The sequence below is a fragment of the Neodiprion pinetum genome, chromosome 2 (genome assembly GCF_021155775.2).
Source record: "Neodiprion pinetum isolate iyNeoPine1 chromosome 2, iyNeoPine1.2, whole genome shotgun sequence".
Taxonomy (NCBI): domain Eukaryota; kingdom Metazoa; phylum Arthropoda; class Insecta; order Hymenoptera; family Diprionidae; genus Neodiprion; species Neodiprion pinetum.
The window spans coordinates 22117367-22134833 of record NC_060233.1 but is presented as its reverse complement, the minus strand read 5'-3'; the positions used below and the strand labels follow the sequence as shown (position 1 = coordinate 22134833).

The 17467-nt window shown below is 45.0% G+C and overlaps 2 protein-coding genes across 2 annotated transcripts; both read right to left on the bottom strand.

Annotated features, from left to right (window-relative positions):
- Positions 1 to 4682: 4682 nt before the first annotated feature.
- Positions 4683 to 8678, bottom strand: LOC138190385 (uncharacterized). Its single transcript, XM_069133167.1, has 4 exons — positions 8443 to 8678; positions 6539 to 8127; positions 5130 to 6495; positions 4683 to 4920 (listed from the first exon to the last, which is right to left on the bottom strand). The coding sequence occupies exons 1-4, from the start codon at positions 8676 to 8678 to the stop codon at positions 4683 to 4685; spliced, it is 3429 nt and encodes a 1142-aa protein (XP_068989268.1).
- Positions 8679 to 16182: 7504 nt separating this feature from the next.
- Positions 16183 to 17349, bottom strand: LOC124212264 (uncharacterized). Its single transcript, XM_046612149.1, has one exon. It carries the CDS (start codon positions 17347 to 17349, stop codon positions 16183 to 16185), a length of 1167 nt encoding a protein of 388 aa, XP_046468105.1.
- Between the last annotated feature and the right edge of the window lie 118 nt (positions 17350 to 17467).

Sequence of the window (17467 nt, the reverse complement as noted above, 5' to 3'; positions counted from 1 at the left end):
CTATTGGCTATATATCAAAAAAAAATCATGGCCGCCGTCAAAATGGCCGCCATCACCAAATCAAAATTGCCGCCATCAGAAAAAATCATGGCCGCCATCAAAAATGGCCGCCGTCAAAATGGCCGTCATCACAAAATCAAAATTGCCGCCATCAAAAAAATCAAAATGGCCTCCATCAAAAATGGCCGCCGTCGAAATGGTCGCCATCAAAAATCAAAATTGCCGCCATCGAAAAAATCAAAATGGCCGCCATCAAAAAAATCAAAATGGCTGCCGTCGAAATGACCGCTATTTTCAAAATGACCGCCGTGGGCACATCAACCGGTAACGTCACATGGTTACGTCACCTGGTTATGTATTCGAAGTACGCGGAAAATATTATTTTTCGCCTGGGGCAAACTATAGGCGGACTGGTCGGCTTGGTCGGTAAGGAAGGTGTTTCTATCCAGAACGCCCCTTGCTTATCTACCTTCTAGCGGAGCTGTCGACAGTGCGGTATGCATCACAACATTTTCCAATTCGCATTGTTGTAGTACGATGACATTATGTAAAAGCAGTAATTTGATTTCTGACATGTCTTTCGAGTGCGATACGCATCACAACATTTTCCAATCCGCATTGTTTTAGTACGATGACATTATGTAAAGCAATAATTTGATTTCTGACATGTCTTTCAAGACAGATTAATTTAGAATTAACGTATGTAAAAATATTCATATTCCTGGCCGTTATAAACATTAACACGATTCACAATTCCATCAGTTTTACACAATTCATCAGCCCTATTGGATACGCAATTTTCATTAAAATCCATAGCATCAACTTTTCCCCTATAAAATTACGCTGCTGCCAATAAATAAGGAAAAATATATCTCATTCGCGAATGCGTTGATGGAACAATAATGTGCTTGAGATTCATCGATTCGTTTTGATTTTTGTGGCTAGCAACATCCTTTCCATAAACTTTCCACATATTTGAATGATGCAGATAAACATACAACGCGTAAATTCTGCAATAACCAGACTCATTTCAGTTTGATGACTGGCAACGACGTTTTCCCCATGAATACGTTGATTGCTGGGAGAAGCTCGATGAAACTCAGCTACCTGTAAAGAAGCATTTCTGCTTACACCTATGTAATGCAAATATTTCAAACGACGATTACAAGCATGCTAAAAATGTTTGGGAAGAATTCCATTTAGAACCAATGGAGAACTATAGAGATTGATAAATGCAAAACGGCGATCTGACCAGATGTTTCAGAACATGTGATTTACATCCGTTGCACTACCGCACAGTGCCGGGGACTTGCCTCCGATGCTATGCTCAAATACGCGGGAGTAAATTTACAATATTCTGATCGACACGCTAGGGTAAATAACAGGTTTATGGGGAAAGATTTTGATCCTAGTAACGTGGAATCGTATCTCATGTATTTTGACGTAAACAATCCATACGGTTCGTTCGAGTAGTGGCATAATCTTATCGATATATCCGATACCTGGGCAAACAGGCACCAGAACTTGGAGGGTGTGCTGCAACCCCGCAATGAACTAGCCGTAGGCTGGAACCGAGGGCATAGAACCGTTGTAAATATATGCGTTTGACACCCAGGGCGATAGTTCATGAAGCAGAGACGTTTCGCCAGCAATACGATATTGAGCAGATGGAAGTTTTGAAATTCGAATACCGTGTAAATTCATATATTCATCAATTATTTATTTATTTATTATTAATATATTGAACAATTATTCATATTTATTCGTTTACCACGAGAAAAGTTTTCAGAAAATGGAAAAAAGTTTCCAGAAAACGAAAAAAAGTTTTCAGAAAATGAGAAAAAGTTTTCCGAAAACTTTTTTCCCATTTGATTAACACGTAAAAAAAGTTTTCAGAAAATGAAAAAAAGTTTCCAGAGAACAAAAAAAAGTTTTCAGAAAATGAAAAAAAGTTTTTAGAAAACATTTTTCCATTCAATTAGTACGTAAAAAAAGTTTCCAGAAAACATTTTTCTCATTCAATTAGCACGTAAAAAAAGTTTCCAGAAAACATTTTTCCCATTCAATTAGCACGTAAAAAAAGTTTCCAGAAAACATTTTTCCCATTCAATTAGCACGTAAAAAAAGTTTCCAGAAAACAAAAAAAAAGCTTTCAGAAAAAGAAAAAAATTCTCCAGAAAACGAAAAAAAATTTCCGAAAATGATAAAAAGTTCACCAAAAAAATAAAATGAGCAATAATCGTATCGAAAAATTGTATATTATCATTATTATTATTATCATCATCATCATTATTATTATTATTATCATCATTTGAAGGCCTTTGATCACGGCAGGCGATGGCGGAGGTGTCCCCTGCCACCAGGGTCCGCCACTATCGACGTCGAGGCTGCCTGCAGCCCCTCTCTACCGCAGTCTAGGAGGACCTCGATACTCGCCCCTTCCAAGGTCGTCGCAAGAGCTATCATTGCTCGCGTAGTAATGACCCTTGGATTTAGAGTCCACATGATTGTGGTACGCATACGACGTCCTGGTGCGGAGCTTCGGGGGCGGCCGTCTGAGTTTCACCTAACGCTTAGTCGGAATCGGGTTTCGGTCAACTTGATTTTCTGTGTTGTACGGAGTAAAAGCTAACCTGACCTCAGACGGTAGGACTTGACCTAACGTAACCTAACTTGACCCAAGACACTACAACCCAACCTAATATAACCTTTTTGTTTTTTTTTTTTTTCTTGTGCTGAAGATCCAGCGCCAAGTTGGAGTTCTTCAGCTCGGGGGCAAGGAACCGCCTTTCGGCATTACGTCTTGCACCCGATCCAACGTACTCGATGTGGCACCGTGGCGTGCCCCCCTCGGGGGGACAGCCCGGGCACCCTTACCTCGCCCGTCGGAAGTAGCCAGCAGGGGACAAAGTTAGGTTCAGTTGGGCCCGTCTACTTTTCTCAACCGGGCTTCGGACCGGCTATGGCAGTCGCCCCTGGTCGGGAGCCCCTCCCCGTGGGGACGCGGGGTACCCCCTTCCAAGGGATGTAAGGCACTCTCGGTTTCGAACATCTTTCTGCTATATAAGCTATAGTCCCTTCATTTTGAGCACCCTCTTATCTATGTCTCTCTGTGATTTGAAAAAAGAAACCGTGTTTCTTCCATGTATGAGTAGCTAGGAGTAAGTCAATACGTTAAAAATGTAGAGGTGATGTCCAATAGTTAGAATAAATAAATAGAATAAATAGAATCAATAACTAGAGTAAATAGATAAACAAATAGTTAGTGTGTAAAATAGGTAAAATAGGTAGAATAGGTAAATAGGTGTATTATACATTAGTATATAGTTTAAATTAGAAATAGAAGTAAGTGACGATGATAGAACATGTCAATATCTACAATGCATTATGTAAGTGAGTGAGTAAAAATTTTTTAAAACTTAAAAGATGGTCTTCTTTTGTCAGAAGCCGTTATTCCTATCGTCCTTATCTTTGGTTGAGATGATCTCATAAATTATTGCCGCAATCTCCTTCCACCTTTTCTCGCTGGAGAGCAACTCCTCGACGATGTTGTTCGGGCTTAGGGCTGCCCCTGTCCTCTTCTTCCAGGATTGACCTCTCACTGTATCCCATTTTTGGCACCTAAGAATTGTGTGTTCGACGCTGTCTGTGGCCGCAGTACAGTAGCCACATCCTGCCGCTGTCCGTTTCCAGAATCTGTGCAGGTATTCATTGAAAGTCCCGTGTCCGGTAAGCATCTGCGTCAGATGGTAATTTATCTCCCCATGCGTCCTGTCCAACCATTTGTTCGGGTCCTTTATGAGTCTCCTAGTCCAATTACTGGTGTTGCGGTGGTCCCTCCACCTGGTGCACCACTCTTGTCTCGCCCAGGACGTTGCCTCCTCCGCCTCTCTTTTCATCTCCTCTTTCCTCTGCCTCGGGGTTTGGTTGATTTCCATCTCCCGTCTCGCTCCTCCCTTGGTCCACTGCCGCCTCCATTTCTGCGCCGTTATCTCCAGAGGTTGTCTACCTACGATTACGGTAAGAGCCTCATTGGGTGCCGTTCGGTACGCCGACGCAACCCTCAGTGCGCATGCCCTTTGAACCACCCTGAGTTTCCTGGCTCGCGTCTCCTTTCTGGCCTCCTCGCCCCAGATTTGAGCCCCTTACATTACGATGGATTCGCCGACGCGTGCGACTAGCTTCCGTCTCACCTGTTTCGGTCCCCCGATATTGGGCATAAGCCACCCGATGCTATTCATTACTCTTATGGCCTTGGCCGACGCCATGTCCAGGTGCTCCAAGTAGTTTAGTTTCTTGTCCAGAATAATGCCTAGGTATTTCATACTTTTGGTAGCATGGATCTCTTTTCCTCTGATTTTTACCGTATCTGGTGGTGGAGCTCTTTTCTTCGTAAAGAAGACCACCTCTGTTTTTTCTACCGCGATCTGAAGGCCTAGCGTTTCAATCTGTTCTATGACCTCCGCGGCTGCGCGGGACATCCTCTCTGCGGTTTCCTTCCCTGTCCGTCCCTCCACCAGGATCAAGGTATCGTCCGCGTAACAGGTAATCTCCATGTCCGTGTTATAGGTTTTTGAAAGTACTTTATTGTATGCTAGATTCCAGAGGGTTGGCCCCAGTATCGAGCCTTGGAGGATGCCTCTTGTCAGTTGCGCCGTGACTCTCTTCCCCCCTGCCCTAATCTAGATGTGCTTATCGTGTAGGTACGATCTGAGGATCCCTGTTAGGTCTTCCGGAAGCTCGGCCGTTGCCGCTGCCTCCATTATCTCTGGCCAGGGGATGGACCCAAACGCATTTTTTATGTCGATGCAGACCCCTGCCACCCAGCCTTTCCTCTTAGTTTTCTGTATAATGGCCGTCGTCACCCGGTCCACTGCGTCGATCGTCGAGAGGCCTTCGCGGAAGCCGTATTGACTTTTGCTGAGGAAGACATTATTTTTTAGGTGGCTTTTTATTCTGTCATCCACAACTCTCTCCAGCGTTTTGCCCAGGACACTCAGGAGGCTGATCGGCCTGTATCGCTGTTTTTTTTTTCTTCTTCTTCGCCGCCGGCTTTTCCCAGGCCCTTCGGTATCAGGACCAGCTCCGCTTCTTTCCAGATCTTCAGGAAGTATCTCCGTTCGAGGCACCTGCTTATCGTTTCGCCAAAGGGGGCCGGGTTCACCCTGTAAATTTTCTTCACCACTTCGGGGTAAATGCCATCGGGTCCCGGCGCCTTGTCCGTCTCGATTCTCCTCACTGCCCTGTCTATTTCGGCGTAACCTAAAGGTCCGCCGTCAGCTGTGTCTGCCTCTCGCTGGTCTTCGTGTCGTCCTTCGTCCTCGCCGCTCGGCGCCAAAGTCGGTCCCGCTGGGAACAGCGTGGCGTACACTTCCATCGCTTCCTCCATATTCGAAGGTCCCGCACTGGCGTTACTTAGTTTTCCTGTAACGATTTTATATGGCTTCCCCCATACGTCGTCGTCAATGGTCCGTATGAGGTCATCCCAGGCTCTGCCCTTGCTTGCTCTTATGAGCTTGCGAAGTGCCCGTCTCTCCCCCCGGAGCTTGTCCTCCTGGTCTTCGGGGACCTGTTCCCCCTTACGTGCCGTTCTCTTTCGTTCCCTTTGCAGAAACGTTCTTGTTTTTACGCATCTTTGTCTGCCTGCCGCAATCTCCTCGTTCCACCAATGGACGGTCTTCCTTCCGCCGCCGTGACACCGCCTTAGCATGACCCTATCACATATTTCTTGTATGGATCTTGTCAGCTCCCCCGCCATATCCTCAGGGTCCCCCTTGCGAGGCGTTTTCACCTTAGCACACCGCTTCAGCTTAGCCTCATTGAGCTTCTTGAGGATCCATTTACGGGTGCCATCCTGCTGTGTTGGTCGCCTTCGCCCTGTCGCTGCCTCCTTGCCTTGAAGTCGGAAGCATATTGCCCTGTGGTCACTAAGGGTTTCTACTTCCAGGACCGTCCAGCCTGATATTTGGCTAGCTACATCCGGTGTTGCTATGGTGACGTCTAACACCGTGGACCATCCCCGTCGCTCGAAGGTATGCTCTCCGTTTAGGTTCAAACACACCATGTCCAGAGCATCTATAAGTTCTTCGATCCTCGTCCCTCGCCGGTCAGTCCTGTCAGTCCATATCCTTGATTTGGAATTCAGGTCTCCAGCCAGGATGACCCCATGCCTCTTTCTGCCAGTCGGACCCTCGTGAAGTATGGCTCGCAGTATATCTTCTATTTCGGCCACCTGTCTCCCGTAATCACTCCATTTTTCATTCGGTGCGAGGTAGCAGCTTACAATCACTGTTTTGTCTACTTCGACCACCACATAGGCCCTACCCGCCACCAGCTTTTTTACGGACAGGTTTTTGTTTATAATAACGACGCTGGCTTTCCCATTATTGCTACTATACCACCTGCCCAAGCCTCTGCCTGTTTTAGCAGGTTCGCTGATTATGGCCACGTCTGTCCGCTGGTCTATGGTAGTCTGTGCCAGTAGATCGGTCGCAGCTCTCGAGTTGTTCAAGTTAATTTGTACAAAGTTGAAACTCACCGCCATTTTCTGTTTCCGGTTGTTGCTGTTGTTGCCCGGTGACGGTTGGGGACACTTCATTTCTAGTGCTATTCCACACTGAAGCGGTTCCCTGCTCTGCTAAACTGTCGATCTCCGCGACCTCTTGGCACGTCCCCTGCGGGGAACTTCCTGGTGGGACCCTATTGCGCTCTGTCCCTTTTACCAATTTTCTGCGCCATCCCTGCCCCCCAGGGCCACGGCACACCTCCTCCTTATGCCCGTGTCTATTGCACTTCCTGCAGCGTACCCCTTGCGGGCCAATGATAATTCTGGCCGTGGTCCAAGCTATTCTTACGTTGTCTCTCCCCTTCAGGGCCTGTAAGGTGCGCCGACTGATTTTTACGATGGCGGCTCTCTCCATCCTAGGGTAGGTAATAATCCGTAGAACTTCCGTCTGGTCGCTGTCCTCCCTTTCCGTTGGTATCTTGTTGATCAGAGCGGTTCGAATATCTTCCACCTGCACTAGTGCGTCCAGCCCACGAATCTTTATTGTCTCCCTGTCACCCAGTACTTTGACGTCGGCCCCATCCCCTAGCTTTGTTGCCACCAGGTCCGCCATTTTCTTGGCCGTAGACATCTCTTTGCATACCATTAGGAGGGACCCGTCCCTACTCCTTCTGATGCCCCGCAGGCCCCCGCCTTCCGGTGGTGGGACACCCATTTTAATTCTCTCCAGGGTTCTTTCATATACCTCCCCCTCGACCCTGATCATTACCGCGAATTCCCTTTGTTGTCTCTTCTTTCTCACTCCTTGCTCGGGGATTTGCCCTGCCGCTTGTACTTTGGTCCTCTCCCGTCCTCCGTTGGCCGTCGCAGCAGCGGTGGCCACAGGTGTGGTATACGGTGATGGGTTCCTCGTCTGTTGCTTAGCCCTGGCGGCCTCTGCGTAGCTGAAGGCACCTTGCCAGGGATGGTCGACGGTGTTGGCCCTATTAGCAGGTGTAGCCCTTTCCTCCCGTATCAATGTTTGGACCCCGCATGATCTGAAAGTGCGTGTTCCACGCAGGATTCTTTCTTCCGCGCTGATTTGCTTCGCCGTCTTCTCTCTCGTTGTGGTCGGTGCCGGGGGAGTGGCAGCCTTCGACCCCTTGTTCTCCGCGGGTTGCCGCTCACAATCTTTCTCTATGTGCCCCGGCTGCTTGCACCTGAAGCAGACCTTGTCTGCTTCACTACATGACCCTGCCGTGTGCCCGACTGTACCGCACCTGAAGCGCCTCTTATCCTGTTTGTACTCCCTAGTACGGACTCGTGTCCAGTCGATTTTTACGTGCCGCAGCCTGATCAGGGCGTCGATTATCTTTCCCGGGGCTCTGATGCACGCCGTGAGGGTGCCCCGTGGTGTACTCTTAAGGAAAACTATTTCTGTTTGGCCTTCTGTGGCTGTGTCCACCACCTGGGTCATCTCTGCCTCCGTTGTGTTAGCCTCAATATTTTGAATTATGGCCCTTTTCGTCCTTTCACCCACGATTTCGGCGGCGATCCCTTCGTTTTGTAGCCTGAGCACTAGTTGTGCCACGTCCGTCTGACCTACGACTGTTACCAGCGCGTCTTCGTTCAGCCTCGCCCGTCTGATGCCATTGACCTTGACGTCATCCGTCCGGATCCTCCGCTTTAGGTTTCGGATGAGATCAAGGTAGGTCCTACCCTCAGCCTGTATACGCACAGTCTTCCTTTCCTTCCCTTCACCTTCTCACCGTAACCCCTCCTCCTCTGCTTCTGTCCCCATCGGAGCGGACGTTGCCGTGTGGGTGGCGGTTTCCCTGATGGCCGTTATTGTTGGCTGTCCGGGTGTACAAGCTATACGGTGTCCCTCTGCTTCCCGTGGTTTGGGTTCCGGTGGTGGGGGGGGGGGGGGGGGGGGGGGGGGGGGCTGGAGCTGTAACCCCCTCCCGTTCTCCGCTGTGTCCTGAGTCTTTTTGGGTCTGCGGCCGCCCGAGCTCTCCTGTGCCGCTTCCCGGCTGCCGTCACTTTCTATATTTTTTTTGCGCTTAGGTCGCCTGTCCTCTGGAGCCGTCCAGGATGTTCTCTTTTCCTGAATCTCCTCATCCGTCAAGTCTAGTGGGGCATTCTCACTCCATCTATTTATCACCCACTGGCCTTGGTCTCTCAGCTGCTCCATTTCGCTTATAATGATCCCACTAAAGCGCCTAGATTCGGAGACCCTGTACATCACTGCCCCGATTCTACCCGGCCAGCACATAATGAGGGTCTGCACTCTCTCTGTTTCCTCCTCCGTTTTCTGGCAGTTGATTGCGTCCATTAGCTCCATTTCAATTCGTGTGGACAGGTTGGCGCCTCTATCCGCGCCTCCCTCTTCAAATTAAGGCTTCGCCCGTAAGCTTTGCCTATCTTCAGTCCGATGTCTGGCAATTGTTCGATTACTGCATTGGCCCTCTTGATAGCGTTTCTTGGGTTCATCCAGTGCTCTATGGAAGCCTCATTTTCTTCCTCCTGCTGTCTCGTAGGTGCTCTGAGGTCCGGAGTCAGGATAGTCTCATTGTCCAAGGTGTAATATATGTCCGGGCTTCCTTGCACGGAAGTTCCGCTCCTCCTCCTGTTGTGTGTGTGTGTACGTTTAGTTGTTTGCAGTCGCATGATGACGACGGGGTGTGGCCTGCTCGGTCACCAACGTTCCCCGCCGGCACTAGGGCTCCGATCCCTTGCACCATAATTGTTGATCTCCTAATACCCCCATCCTGGGTTTTTGTCAGGGTCCCTCCCTTAGGTCACCGTTAGTCACTCTCCGCTGCCTGTTGACCTTACCGGCATGGTAGGACCTTCTGAGGCCCGGGGCCCCGCCGGCATCGCTCCAACAGTTCATCACGGTGAGCCTCAAGCCCCCCACACCACGACAAGGTGGCGACCCTGTGGGGGAACCTCATATAACCTATCCTAATTCAAGACTGCCCAACCTAACTTAAATTGATAAAATACTTTCTGAAATGATATATTCGATCAAGATTAATCGCTAGCTTCGATAGTTCAACCATTCTTGAGCAATTCGCGGTTGGCGCGACGGCCTTGAAGTTTCCACAACCTGACCTACGTCCAGGCTACTCCAACTTAACATAACCTAACTTGACCCAAGACACTACAACCCAACCTAATATAACCTATCCCAACTCGAGACTATACAACCTAGCCAACCTAATAAAACTGAATTTTTTGCAGGTTTCCCGGTAACATGAAAAGACTTCCGTTTCCTCTATAGACGGGGAAGCTCTTGGTAATATTCGCTCATTTTACTTGTTCTGTCGTCTATTGGTTCTCATTTTGTTACACGTACTACTTCTCATGCAATATAGGTAATGTAACCGCGCTTATTCAGGTTTAAAAACACAAATTCAGTAGATTCTAGCGGAGCTGTCGAGAGTGCGGTATGCATCACAACATTTTCCAATCCGCATTGTTGTAGTACGATGACATTTTGTGAAGCAATAATTTGATTTCTGACATGTTTTTCAAGACAGATTAATTTAGAATTGACGTATGTAAAAATATTCATATTCCTGGCCGTTATAACATTAACACGATTCACAGTTTCATCAGTTTTACACAATTCATCAACCGTATTAGATACGCAATTTTTATTAAAATCCCTAACATCTATTTTTCCCCATAAAATTACGCTGCTGCCAATAAATAAGGAAAAATATATCTCATTCACGAATGCGTTGATGGAACAATAATGTGCTTGAGATTCATCGATTCGTTTTGATTTTTATGGCTAGCAGCATCCTTTCCATAAACTTTCCACATATTTGAATGATGCAGATAAACATACAACACGTGAATTCTGCAACAACCAGACTCAGTTCAGTTTGATGACTGGCAACGACGTTTTTCCCATGAATACGTTGATTGCTGGGAGAAGCTCGATGAAACTCAGCTACCTGCAAAGAAGCATTTCTACTCACACCTATGTAATGCAAATATTTCAAACGACGATTACAAGCATGCTAGAAATGTTTGGGAAGAATTCCATTCAGAGCCAATGCAGAACTATAGAGATTGATGAATGCAAAACGGTCATCTGATCAGATGTCTCAAAACAAATTGTGACGTTGCACCTAGAGTGCAAGTCATAACAAACCCCAAACCCGCGAGGAAGAGCCGAACGGGTGAGTCCTGTCCCGTCGGGAAAGGCCCGAACATAACCGAAGCCCCCCGACGCTCGGCAGAGCCGAGCGCCAGCGGCATTACGACCCCGACCTGCGAGGCAGTACCACGTCGCCGAAGCAAAGTCCAGGAGAAACGAAGAGGGAGAGAAAGAGAGAGAGAGAGAGAGAGAGAGAGAAAGAAACCCCGACACACACACACACCGTCACACGCACACCAGTCTACACCCACGCCGACGACGCCAGGTTAGCCTGCATTCTACCGACGATCTGCTCCTCCCCTCGCAATACCAACCCTTTCTACCTCACGCTCCCCGTCACACTACACCACCCTCCCCTCGCAATACCAACCCTTCCGACCTCATATTCCCCGTCACCTCCCACACTCCCCCCCCCCCCGCGCGCGTATCTGTAAGTTAGTATTAAGTAACGCTAAGGGCTGAGGCGTGATCAGCCCCCGCTCAAGTCTATAACCCGCTTGTACCCCTTAGTTCAAGTCGACCCCTTTCACAAAAATATACACACCAAGTTTTACCTTTCACATCCGCCCCGTCTCTAATTGTCTCTCCCCCCCCCCCCCCCACATTATTCGTGCGGACTCAAAACCCGTCACAATATGATTTAGATCCTTTGCCCTACTACACAGTGCCGGGACTTGCTTTCGACGCTATGCTCAAATACACGGGAGTAAATTTACAATATTCTGATCGACACGCTCGGGCAAATAACAGGTTTATGGGGAAAGATTTTGATCCTAGTAACTCGGAATCGTATCTCAAGTATTTTGACGTAAACTATCTGTACGGTTCGTTCGAGTGGTGGCACAATACTATCGATATATCGACTCACTCGGACGATCCACCGATCGGTTACATCCTGAACCGATAGATATCCGAATATCCTATAGAGCTTCACAAGAATCACAAAGATTTTGATTATTTTGTCTCGAGCATTTCACACCTCGGGTTCTGATCAAGGATGGGAATAATGGAAAAATTATGACCGAATTCATCAAGGATTCAAGTAAAACTGCGCACATTTACCATCAAAGTGAGCAAACATGTCAAGGATGCCGAAAGTGCAACGTTGAAAACCGTCACGTTTAACGATTATAACCTTTGCATGGGGAGGCTTACAAAGAGTTGGTCCATACCACAATGCCTAATACGTAGTAAAAAACATGAAGTTAGTTCCATTGTACTGAAAAATTGACGTTGAGTTGGCAAGACTGTAATATGCAACTGGTACCTGGACAAACAGACGCAATACCTTGAGGGGTTTACCACCACCCCCACATTGAACTGACCATAGGATAGAACTGAGGGCATAGAACTGCTGTAAGGACAACCTATCATCAAACAGAGATAGTTCTTCAACAATACGATAGATCCGTGCGAAACTATACACATTGTGACGTTATATTTCATACCGCGTCACATGGTTTAATTATTGCACTTTCCTACGTACGAATATCGCTAAAAATAACGAAAGCACGTCTGAGGCCAATACTCCAAAACGAACGACTAGTTATCTTTAAGTGAAACTCTATTAAGCTAATTCTATTCTGTTTTCTAATTTTGTAACGCTCTACGAGAACCATCTACGAGACTTACGCTTCAAGATACCAGGACACTGCCTGACAGGGGTCATATACCAGCTCAACACCGACCACCACCGACTACAGACGAACGAATACCGCTGATACCACTCCCCATGGATGCCTATCTAAGTTGTGAACAGGGTCGTGCGTGATGCACAAACAGTACCTCCAACTATTTGAGACTTATCGGCCAGGAGCCGAACCACGAATCAATGCTTCTACCGCTCGGATGCATCGCCGGATGGCGTACAGGGCTGTGCGTTAAAAACACAACAAAGCCTCCCGTCGACGATACTTATCAGCCTGGAGCTGAACCGACCATGACATCTACTAAGTCGTTGTCTATCAAATAGAGGACCATCACCACCAGATCGTTCCGGCATGAGGGTTTCAATGAGCGAGGGCCGGGATCCAGCGCCAACGAAATAGCTACAACGGGGAGTACCAGTAAAGCAAGGAGTGAAGTACAGTCGGTCGCAAGTCCAAAAGATCGGTGACGTAATATTATCGCACACCTCAATATCGCAACACATGAGCGGTACGACCTCCCCTCTCACCAACGACACAGCACAGCTGAGGGTAAACTTTTCCGACCACCTTCCGACGTCCCGATACCTCAATACCTGTCAGCGAGGAAGAAGAAAAACAAGCGGCGAGGGATTATCGCCGCCTACCTGTAGACCAGACCTACGCAACCTGCTGGCCCAATTAGAATAATGCAAATCTGAGGAAGAATCACATGACAGCAGCACGACGAAAATCAGGATCATCGCTCGTCTCGACACTCTACGTTCAGTTCTCGATTAATAAAGACGTGCTCTCGTAGTATCTAGTATTATTACCGCTATCAACAGGTTCAGTTTATCGCTTTCTTACCGCACCTTCGGTGCCGGTTATATGTTCTTATCACGCAAGTGAGGTTCCTTTTCTATTTTGTGGAGCCACGAAATTACTTGCAATATATTGTATATTTATCTCTCTCTCTCTCTATCTTGCAGTTGGTCTGCATGAGCCACCTGGGCTCGTACCTTACTCCCTTTCTATTTCTTATTGCAAGTAACTTCCCGACTGGTTGACTCTTACTTACGCATTGTTAGTGACTATTGCTTTATCTTGTTATCTCTCTCTTCTAGAATACCTAAATATCTAATATCGCTGTATAGCAGCGTGTTCTGTTAAATGATCAATTCCTATCTTAGCTATTGAGCATTACTATTTCGTTATACTTTCTCTGATTAATTCATACTGTTTCTTCACCTATTATCTTTGATTAATTTATCTTAGTAAGTGTACCGCGTGAGCGATCTTACATCGCCGCGCGGTCCCGCTCGTCGTTCTTTTGACTTTGGAGTATTGCGCCGCGCCGTATCGAATAACATCTTTTTCATTATTTTCTTCGCTAATACCGCTGATCGTAGTTTTCCGTAGTCTCTTTGGTTTGTCGTATGTTGCGTGTTAATTCTCTTGAGTATTAATTGTCTTAATCCCGAAATTATCTTTTACCGTACCGAATATTATCTTTCTTTCTTCTCGCACGTATCGCAAACTAGAGACGACGTATTATTTGTTAGTATCTATATCTTATAATCCTTCTCTACTTGACCTGTTTCCTTGAATTTACCCCGCAATTAATAATTCCCTGCCTCTGTTATATCTCTGATAATTCTGGTAATGTAATAACTATTACAATTTTTGTATTTCGCATGTTTCTTATAATCGCTTCTCATATTTTATGGGTTGCTTGATCAATGCTTAATTTAAGTACCGTATGTCTTTTTCTGTTATGCCCATTTATTATAAAACCGTGTTAATTATTACTTCGAATCATAGTATCGCGATCCTACGCATATCTCTCGTTTATTCGGAAAAGATTCTGTCATTTCTTAAATCTCTCGCTTAACTTTTCTCTGGCTGTAGATTCATTATCTCACCTATCTTAATTGTATCTCAATCTCTTCAGTTGTTTGCTTGTTATTAAGATTTATCGCTTTTTAGCCAATATATTCGATACTATTTCTGCTTCACCTGTTTCTTATTTTATCTATTGGATTCAACCCCGTCCCTCTACCATTATCTTGTCTATACTGAGCAAGCTGTGCAAAACCGTCGTAGAACCTGATCTTGTCTGTATCTATATCTTTTTCTCTAATTATCTATTTTCTGACGCATGTGCGTCTGGCGCCCAAAAATCATATCTTTCTCTTTTATTATCTCTCAATATATAATTATTTAGTAAAGTTATTCTTGGATATGAAGGTCACAACTCAAAACACTTTTTATCGTGTTAACGTTTCGGCCCTGGTGGGGGCCCTCCTCAGAACAATTTTATTCAAATATCTGTCACGAACAAAATAAAATAAAATAATGTACAAATAGGTTTTGACAAAATAAGACATATTGGTGTAAATAATATGCAAAGGTGTTGAAGCAAGTATAAAAGAGGAATTACCTCATATGAGATGACACTTCCAATGACATCAATGCGTGTTAGTAATTGATGAATAAATAGAACAAAAAAGGCAATAAAGACAAAAACCGAAACACATTGCGTTCGCGACACGTAACTCCCACGAATACATAATTATTGTTGGTTTGTTAAAATGAAATAAAATACACAGCCGTTATGGTTGAGTCAGCGCACATAAGCACAAGTGGAACGTCTAGTGTGTAGTGGGAGGAGGTCGATCACGATAGTTATCAGAGCAACGCAGAGTCAACTGGTTAAACGGAAAACAAAATTTTTTTTTTGTTAAGGAGGTAAAAGCGAGAGCAAGCTCAGTCGGTAATGGACAATTACATTGGTCGTATCACAGAGGTGTAAATATTACTTAGATGTTCTATGTCTTGTTTACGGTTGACAGAATTAGGATGTGCTACGATATTGCACATTTCTAACAGTAGCCTATTATAATACAAAGGTTCAACGTCAATAATGCTAGCTTGAGAATAATTAAAAGAGTGGTCAAAATCGATGGCATGTCTCGTCAATGCAGTATAATTATCTTCGTGTTCATGGATATTGCGTTTATGTTCGGTTATCCTGGTGTGTAGTTGTCTACTAGTTTGGCCTATGTAAACCATGTTGCAATGATTGCAAGGTATTTTGTAAACTACACCCGAGCAATTGACCAGGGGTAAGGGGTCTTTGCCCGAATCAAACATCGAGGATATATCATGTGCACATTTGCCCACAAATTGAATTTTGTACTTGGAGAATGTTCTATTGAGTGACTCAAACAACCCCGCAACATATGGGATGGAAATATAGCTTTTTTGATTGGTTTGTGTAGTAGTTGTATCGAAATTGTTGTTAGGGCTGGTAGATGACAAGATGGAATCATATTTAAACTTTATATGTTTGTTGAGCAGGCGAGGTGGATAGTCGTTCTTACATAGTATCTGCCGAATCAAGGACAAATTTTTATTATGAAATTCCATGCTTGAGAGTCGGATCACTCTGTCAACTAAGCAATTAATCGTTCCAATTTTGTATGATCTGGGATGGTGAGAATGGTAATTTAAATACCTTTGTGACCAAGTAGCCTTATGGAACCAATCAGTTTTAATGCACTGATTATCATTGATAATCAGGACATCTAAAAAGCTAATTTGGTGATTAGACTCTAATTCAGATGTAAATTGTAGTCTCGGATGGAAACTGTTGAAAACTGAAAGCATTTCTGCGACTTTATGCGAAGGGACAGCTGTAATTATGTCATCTACGTATCTGAAAAAGAATGAAGGCTTGAAGTCTAGTTTATTGAGACAGTGTTGTTCAAGGTCATCCAAAACCAAATCAGACAAAATTGGAGAGAGCGGTGAGCCCATCGGTAAACCATACGTTTGAGCATATATGTTGTGGTTAAATTTAAATATGGCAGCCTTAAAACATATTTGCAATGCTTTTAAGAGTTCGTTAAGAGTTCGTTAAGTGGGACCGGAATTTTGTCCACCAGCTGATGCCAGCGCTGTTTGACAGCGTTAATTGCAAGATCTTGTGGTACATTAGTGAATAAGGATATAACATCCAGTGAAACTAAAATATAATCAGCTGGCAGACAAAGGTCCTTAATAGCATTCACCAACGCAAAACTATCTCTAATCCGTGACGAAGGAGGTATGATGTTATTACCTATACATTTACTAAGGAAGCGAGCCAAATTAATCGTCGGACTATCAGTGAAGGACACAATAATTCGTACCGGTGTATCAGGTTTGTGGATTTTCGGTAGTCCGTAAGCTCTAGGTGGTAGGCAATCTGTTTTTGCAATCTGACGTCTCAGTTGATTAGAGATGAATTTGCTATTGACCCAATCAGATGTTAGTTTTTTTACTTCTTGTTGCAAAGTAGAGGTGAGATCATATCTAACAACTTTATAAGAATTATTGTTAGATAGTTGTTGCAACATTTTAGCCTCGTACATTAGTTTGTTCATCACAACAGTCTTGTTTCCCTTATCCGCCTTCAAGAAAAGCAAGTCCTGATTGTTGTTTTGGAAGATCTTGGTTTCCTTGATTTTATGAAGGACATTCTTATCGGCGTTAAGGGGAGCAGGAGTGTTAATGAACTTTTTTATTGTGTTGGTGAAATCTTGCCGGGCCGTATTTCGAGAATTAGAAGGAATGCAGGAAATCTTTGATTCGAAATCCGATATGAGTTTGTTGGTTGGGATGCGGTTATTCTTAAAAGGAATGCCATATTTAGGTCCCATTTTTAGTACGTCGATAACATTGACAGGAATATCAGTGCTGCTGAGGTTTACTAACCAATTTTCAGAGGTCGGGTCAATTGGATTAAAATTGAGTCGTTTTTTGTTATTGATCAGACTAGCTAACTTGTTAATGTTAGCCGTCTTGTAAGCGTTGAAGGCCGGTTCTAATTTCAAGTATTGCGTGTCGAAGAATTTTTTTGACACTTCAACCGGTAATTCACTTAAGATGTCATTCTCCAGCGACAACAAAATATTTTGGTATTTAACAATGGTCGCGTGAGCGTCACTGATCTCAAGGTTGAGTATCGACCTTTGAAATTTGTATACATTGTGTAAGTAAACAGAACGCGAGTTAGACATTTTAAAATTAATCCCGTTAGAGATAAGCTTAGGGAATTTTAAATGAGTTGGTAAACTTAACTTAACGAACTCTTAACGAACTCTTAAAAGCATTGCAAATATGTTTTAAGGCTGCCAT

Coding starts and splice junctions, on each gene's coding strand:
- LOC124212264 (XM_046612149.1), bottom strand. CDS start 17,349: ATGTCTAACTCGCGTTCTGTTTACTTACACAATGTATACAAATTTCAA.
- LOC138190385 (XM_069133167.1), bottom strand. CDS start 8,678: ATGGAGCAGCTGAGAGACCAAGGCCAGTGGGTGATAAATAGATGGAGT. Junction 8,128..8,442: donor ACAGCGGAGAACGGGAGGGG/GTTACAGCTCCA, acceptor CAATGGCATCAG/ACGGGCGAGGCTGAACGAAG. Junction 4,921..5,129: donor TTTGGCGAAACGATAAGCAG/GTGCCTCGAACG, acceptor TGTCTTCCTCAG/CAAAAGTCAATACGGCTTCC.